Here is a 7866-nt window from a genome sequence, read left to right on the forward strand (position 1 = left end):
AAAGCTATTCCCTTGTGTTGACTATACAACACCAGAGTGGCTAACCCACAGCTTGTATCCTCAAGAAATCCCAAGTGATTTCTTGTGACTCCATAATTTGTCAGCAGCAGCAGCAAATAATTTTCTTTCTTTTTCTTTTCCTGAACTCACTTCTTTGTGTGAGATGGTGATGTCAGTCTCCCTTGTGCTGGTTTGGTCAAAGGGTTTCAGTCTCTGCCCACCCAAGGGCAGCAATGAGGGTGCAAATCTCTTCCTCACCCTGCTCATCAGATTAATCCAGTGAGTCTCAAACTTTTTTCTCTGGGTCAATTCATCTCATTCTATTCCCACTATACCTTCCCTCCATACATGTTAAGCACTGTCTCATACTGTGTTAAAGCATAAGAACTAGAACACTGACATGAGTCGCAGTATGTGAATAAGCAAAGTATATCCTGAAAGTGCAGGGAAGGAATACACAATGAAAGAATTTGAATATAATTTGTTTCAGTGGCATTTACATTATATCCCTGATGTTATCACTACTGCCATTATTGACATACACTACTGCCTCTGGACCACACTCTGTCTCTGTCAGAATAAAAATGCACAATATAGAAAACTCAGGAAGTTATTTTATTACAAATTATACTTTTTGGTGTTCCCAGTTTAAATAGCTGGAGTTTCAATTTCACCCTTCTCGAACACTCAGAAAGAGAGGCCAAGTCATATCAACTCAAGGTAATGAATTGCATCAAAATACAAACAGGTTTTTTAAAAAGGTAATACAGTCATTTCAACACTCATATGGCACAAAACTTTAGGGAGTGCAGAAAGATGTAAACCACACCATTTAACACAAACCCCATGATTACTACTTACTCAACACTGCAATGCTCAATTGGTAGCTAAGCTCCCAAGAAATACTAGTTTTCTCAATTCCCTTAGAGTCATTCAAGTTTTAGGTTATTTTAGTAAACAAAACTGCATGCTAGGCTTTTAGAGACCTGTACTCAAACCAAAACACATGCAATATATACAGATTTACACACAAAGCTGCCACAAACATTGAGCATGGCAAGATCCGTCAGAAGAAGAGGCAAGGCATCTGATCACATCTGATCATCTTCAGAAGGTGAACCGTCTTCAGCAGGATGAGGAGACAAGGGGCGAGCTCTGTGGAAAGGAGAGATTTTTATCATCAAAAAAATCAACCGTACAGTCGTTTATTTATATATTAGATAAGTATATATGGAATTTTTAACTCCTATAGTGATATACCTTTTTTCTTTTTATTAAAAACAATTAAAAATTTAAAGGGTTTCTAAAAACTTATTTTCAAAGTTTCTCATTTCGTATAGCATGGAAATATATATATTAACATGGTAAGTCTAGGCATGAATAAATGATCAAGATTACCAAGGAGTCACAACCTCAAATTACTGAAGAGATTGTAACATTGATGACAACACTGCAGATGTTTCCTATCAGAACTATTAAAAACACAATAATGTTTTATCTGTTGTCAATGTACCACTACATATTGGAGAAAACAAACATTGTGGAGACAAAGATTTCTGTGCTTTAGATGAGATAGGTAATTCTGCCCAACTGCCAGCCAGAACGTTTTGCCTGATGCAGTATGTCTGCTGAGATAATATAATAAATAATAATAATAATTAATAATAATTAATTTGTACCTGTCCATCTGACTTACAGCACATATAAAAACATAGTAAAATGTTATAGGGAATCCACAAGTCCTGGCACTTTTGCAAACATTTAAGTTTATACCCCAGGTTATTTTTGAAATAGGCTAGACAGAACAATTCATGGCCTGCATTCTCAGCATCCCAGTACCAAAACATTGTGAATGCAAATAGATGGGGCCATGCAAAGCATTGGAGATTTTATGAACAGTTTCCTGTATCAGTTGCTACATTCTACATCTCCAGCTACCAATACCAATTGCCCCCATCTATTTAGAACAAGTTATTCATGTTTCATGTTTCTCATTTATTAAAATACCATACATCCAAGTCAGCTATATTTAGGAAGCTAGTGCCCTTTAGCAGGGATTAAAGTATCCTAACACAGGGTGCTCAGCCCCTGGAATCTAGATTCTAACTGAAGATAACAAATTAGTTTAACAAGATTATTCAACAGCCCTCCTTTTGTAATAGAATGCATACTGAGGATCGTGATCATCATGACAATGGACTCAGAAAGTGACTGCCAAAGGCTTCTTCCCTAGTATGGAATCATTTAAATCAAACCCAGCCCACTTCTGCATAAAAGGCTGCCTTTCTTAAATTCTGCTGGGAAACTATGAATGTGTTTTTAAGAGCAATACATAAAAAGCAACAAAGCAAAATTTATGTGTATTTTATATGTGGAGTAACTTAAAAACCTAAAATTTTGCTCCTATTCTCCATGATTCCCAACAGCTTTTACCAAATGGTCATGCTGAGGAAGGGAGTTTAATTAGGACAAAGATCTAGTTTAACTAATGGTCCTTCTTGCTATGGATAATAGGGAACCTAAAGCTAAACCTGTTATTTGTGGGTGGAAGCAGAAATCTCTGCAAGTGAACAACTTGGGAATGCTTGTTTCAGATGAAAATTGCAAACTTTATATCAGCTCAGGGCCAGCCTGTCCAGGAGGCAGACTGAGGCAGCCGCCTCAGGCAGCAGAATCCAAGGGGCGCCGCCACAAGTAGACTCCCCCAGCACCACCAGAAAAGTGGCTGCAACAGCTTCTTGTGAGATCATAGGAGAGCCGCACAAAATTGAGCAGAGGCCTTGTACGATCTCACCGGAAACCACAATCGCACAACCTTAATAAGCGAGACTTCAGCAGGGACAAGGGGAGGTGGGTGCTGTGCAAGGCAGCCCCTTCGCGTTTCACCCCAGGCAGCCCCTGTTTCAGCTTGTTCAACAGCTAAATTTGAAATGGGTCCTTCAATCCCCATAGGAATGTTTCACAGCTCAATAGAATACATGGCTTATCACATTGCAATTTCCAGCTGCAGTATTATTTTATTTTTTTTGCAGATCTCCTTTCTTACTTTCTTCTGTGCTTTCCTATTCCACTGCATCCCGGCTCCTCAGGGACCTGGTTCTCCTTCTCCAAATGCTTTGGGGACTGTGTGAAGAACTCCCCGATTCCTTTTTGCCATGGCGGTGTTGGCCTCACACACACTGGGTTGCCACCAGCATATTTACTTTCAGCTGCAAAATGTGGTTAAAAATACTTCAGCGCTGATCAACCATAAAGAACTCAACACACCCAAGATCATTAACTGCAAAAGCTTCAATCCAAAAATGAAATCTGCATAAGAGACAAGAAACCTAGGGCATGAGGAATAAGCTGCCAGGTGGTTTTACCCATCTTCAGTGAAGTCTTAACGAAAGAGCACTGATTAATGTGACTATTTGCCAGATTCTAACATGTTTGTCAGAAGCAAAACTCAACTGATTTAAACTGCATAATCCCATAAAAGTTTAGTTACTAAATGCCACGGTTCACAGTACTGCAGTCTGTCTTTTACTCAAGTGCCTTAGGACTGCAGCCTAGATCTCAAACCACAATGGATTTCTTAGGTTCAGTGCATACTTGGGTGGATGGTACACATCAGATACAAACTATTCAAGAAGTAACATTCAAAGGGGAAGAAATGCAACTCATCAACTGAATGTTGTATACAGAGCACCAAGGTTTCTCAAGCTGTTATGCTTTGAAACTGCCTAGCTTGTACTATTCTGTATTTGCAGTTGGCATCGATTCATTGTTGCTAATGAACTTACAAAAGGGAACTTTTTGTATGGAAAAATGCAACACTGGAAAATCAGTTACGGAAAGTAGTGCATGAAAATGTTCCACCTCACTTCACTAATTGAAATTATGCAAGGCCAGAGCAGGGAAAACACAAAAGCAGCTTCTTCTGTTGTTGGAAAATTCAAGCACACTGGAGCCTTTAACTTATTGCAGCACTCTTGCATCATGACAAATGTTTCCAGAATTAACTGCCCTGTTTGGTGAACACCAAATTCTTGTGCAGCAGAGCACTATCCAGTCAGAAGTTAACCAAAATTAGGATATCAGCAGCATTACATATTTACCAAAGTGCTGTCTTCCAGACGTGACGAAGGAAGTCGCTGAGCAGAGATCAGAGAATCCCTGTTTTTGTTTTTAAAGCAGGTAATCCACAACACATGCCCCAAGCCACACAAAAGGCAGCCAAGACTCAAACTCTGCTGTCCTCACCCCTTTGCTCACCTTTCCGTGAAGTAGGAGAGGAGCCCATATCAGCGTTTCCGGAGCCCAGCACTTTCCGTGGAGCCCTGGCAGCCACCACTAGGGTTGTAGGAGAAGAAAAGGGTTAGATATTTTCAGGAACTTCACCCACACACACAAAAAGAGATTTTGATTCTAAAGTCTACTTGATACCAGCACAACAAGCCTTTACCCTAGGGGTCTGGGTGTAGTTAATTCAGTGGTTGGAAGGCACATAGCACATGCATGGAGATGTGGACCCCCAACTAACTTTCACAGGAAGGCAAGGTTGAATTGCAGTGCCAACCATACCTGCAACTCTATTCTATACATGCATACTAACAAGTTCCCCTGAGTTCAGCAGGGCCTAATCCCAGAAAAGGGCATGCAGAATCACAGCCCAACTACAGGGCTTTTTACTTCTCAAGTAAAACTGCTTACACATTTAAACCACAGCACAGCTATAGGTGAACAATAAACTCCATTACCAAGCATTACTCTAGCACAAATGGAAGCCCTACCACAATCACCATCCCTAAATTTAGATATCTACCATAAGAGCTAACGTAGCGGAGAGGATAAGAAGCTGAACATGTCCAGAAGTCTCCAGTTCAGGGCTCAACTCTGTTACTGGCCACATTCACACCATACTGTTATGAGTTGGGGGGGGGGAGGGAGGCTGAATGCCTAGGCCCTCTTCTAATTTCTGGATCCAGCAGAGATTCAATTGCTGGAATAGCAACACCAGCCAGGTAATGCCCCCCTAAGCACTTAGCTACACTGGCAAAGAAAAAAACACTTTATGAATACAGTATGTGTTGTTTGACACCAGATGGCGCTGTGGAGTTCCGTTTTTGCTAACCCGATTTCTAATACAAAGTTTGCAAACTGAAATGCATCTTTGATGTGTCTAGATCCAGGCTAAGTATGAGAAGAAGGGGAGTGGCTCTGTGCCAGAGGGCAAATGGGTGGGGCCCCCTCCCTCAACTATCTGTTAGAAGGTCAAAAGGCCTCCTGATTAGGCGTTTTAGCTATGTTGAATGCTATCTGTTTTAAACTGTTTCCCTGTTGTTATAGTTTTTATTTAAACTATGAACCAAGTACTTGTACATTAACCACTAAAAATGTTGTAGATATTACTGCAAATTTATTATGCCATTTCTGTGGTTTTTAACTGACATGAGACTTAGTCTATTTATCTGTATCATTTATAATTCCTGTTTATAAAACCCAATAAAAAGTTATTTTAAAAAGAGAGAGCCCTGTTTTGATCCAAGACTGTAGCTATGGGAGAAAGAAGACCCCTTCAGGGTGCTGATGCTGTGTACCCGGTAGGCTCAGGCTGTATATATATCTAAATAAACCATTTATTCTAAAGACACCACAGTGTCTGCTGTGCCTCGTTCCAAAAGCAAACACAACTGGAACTCCTGGAATCTCAAACTGCTCAGAGATTTGGTTGGTGTGCAACAATACATTTAAAATACTGTCATACCACTGTTAAACAGTCATAGCTTCCCCCAAAGAATTCTGGGAGCTTTCAGAGGGGAATAAAGGGATACTAACAATTCCCAGCCTTCATTGTAAAGAGGGATTGATTGTTAAACCACATTGAGAATTGTACTTATGTGAGTGGAATAGATGTCTTCTAACAATTCTCAGCACCCTTAAACTACAGCTCCCAGAATTATTTGAGGTGCACCATGACTGCTTAAAGTGGTAAAAAGGTAAAGGTAAAGGTACCCCTGCCCGTACGGGCCAGTCTTGCCAGACTCTAGGGTTGTGCGCTCATCTCACTCTAGAGGCCGGGAGCCAGCGCTGTCCGCAGACACTTCCGGGTCACGTGGCCAGCGTGACAAACTGCATCTGGCGAGCCAGCACAGCACACGGAACGCCGTTTACCTTCCCGCTGGTAAGCGGTCCCTATTTATCTACTTGCACCCGGGGGTGCTTTCAAACTGCTAGGTTGGCAGGCGCTGGGACCGAACGACGGGAGCGCACCCCGCCACGGGGATTCGAACCGCCGACCATACGATCGGCAAGTCCTAGGCGCTGAGGTTTTACCCACAGCGCCACCCACGTCCCTACTTAAAGTGGTATCCTGGTGCTTTCAATGTTGTGAATGTGGCCATTACTGTATTTCACTAGCTGACCTTAGGCCAGTTGACAGAACTCACAGGTTGCTGCAGAGGTCCCAATAAGACATTTATAGTGCAGATATTTGCTCTAAGCCTCCAACACCAACTGATTTTTTAAAAAAAAAAAAAAAAGTTTAATGGATCTCACAATGCTCCAGAATGTATCTAAATGAGGTGTCCAGAGCACTACAGGAAATTTAAAGCGGAAGCTCATAGCACACCTGCAATGAAATATCATGCCTGCCAACATAGGAACATACAGAAGACACTTGGCCAAAGGCAATGGCCCCTTCGAATCCTATATCCCACCCTATGGTAGTCCATCTCAGCATCAACCTTTCCAAGGCCAAGTAGGAAAAAAAAAAGAATGCCAACTAATCTTGCGGTAAGGATTGCAACACAGCTAATGCACAAGAAACACTTGGAATCATAAAACGCTGAAGATTATTCATTTCCTACCATCCCACAACTTTGAGAATACTCAAATCTCCCCAGGGCTTCAAGGTTAATGGAGGAGTCCTGCAAGTCTCAGCTCCACCACCTGGCTCCAGAACTGGAGCTTAGTTCTAGAAAGCTGCAAAGACACCCGCGGTTTTATACAACGATGCTTTCGAATATTTTCTTGCCACGGCCAGCGCCCCCACGAATGCAGGAGGAAGTGGGCCGGTCCCAATATCCAAGCAGGTTTAAAACAAACTACTCCAATCCCTGCAAATATATTCCCAACAACCTCCCACCCCCCAAATCCCGGTCCAGTAACAAGACTCTCTCTCCCCGTCTACTTAAAAAGAACTAAAAGAAAAACCTCTTTAGCAACTTGGCTAAAGTTTAATGCCCTCCTTCCTCTAAAGATGCTCAGGGTGACAAGTTATGGTTCAGCTCTTCCCTCCGTTTCATTCTCACAACAACCCTGTAAAGCAGGCTAGCCTGAATGACAGCGTGCAAAAACCACCCGGGCGCAATTGCACGGCTGAGCAAAAGTTGGACGCCGGGTTTCCCTGCGATGAGCAGAGTGGTTTGAAACCCAAGTACACGAAAACCTATGCCCTACCTTTCCGGTAGGCTCCGCCGGTCCCGCCGCAGTCCGCCTTGGTCCGCACCATCCTGCAACGGCCGCTCGCAAAAGCAGAATCAGACGGCAAGGTGATGCAGCAACAGCAGCAGCAACGCCCGCTATAAAAGACCCGCGCAGTCTTCTAGCTTCCGAGACTTTCAAGCTGCCAAGTTTTGTCCTTCCCGCGCGCGCGCCCCGCTCCCATTGGCTCGGGCGGGAAACCCGTTTGGCCAATCGCAAGCAAACCCGCGGCTGGCGTTCTGATCAGAGAACGCCGTCGCTTTTAGAACTTTGGTACATGTAACTCCTTTCTCCGCATCGCGGCCTGACCAATCAGAATTGCTGCTCCGCTGCGCGTGGGCGTGGCGGGGGGGGGGGCGCGCGCGCAGCGGGGGGTGAATGCGTCTCGCTCGCCATTCA

The 7866-nt window shown here is 43.1% G+C and overlaps 1 protein-coding gene across 1 annotated transcript; it reads right to left on the minus strand.

Annotated features, from left to right (window-relative positions):
* Positions 1–607: 607 nt before the first annotated feature.
* Positions 608–7604, minus strand: PCLAF (PCNA clamp associated factor). Its single transcript, XM_081839384.1, has 4 exons — positions 7444–7604; positions 4258–4335; positions 3047–3209; positions 608–1155 (listed from the first exon to the last, which is right to left on the minus strand). The coding sequence occupies exons 1-4, from the start codon at positions 7493–7495 to the stop codon at positions 1092–1094; spliced, it is 357 nt and encodes a 118-aa protein (XP_081695510.1). The 5' UTR covers positions 7496–7604; the 3' UTR covers positions 608–1091.
* Positions 7605–7866: the final 262 nt, after the last annotated feature.

This window comes from Podarcis erhardii (genome assembly GCF_964252035.2).
Source record: "Podarcis erhardii genome assembly, chromosome: 14".
In the NCBI taxonomy this organism is placed as follows: Eukaryota; Metazoa; Chordata; class Lepidosauria; order Squamata; family Lacertidae; genus Podarcis; species Podarcis erhardii.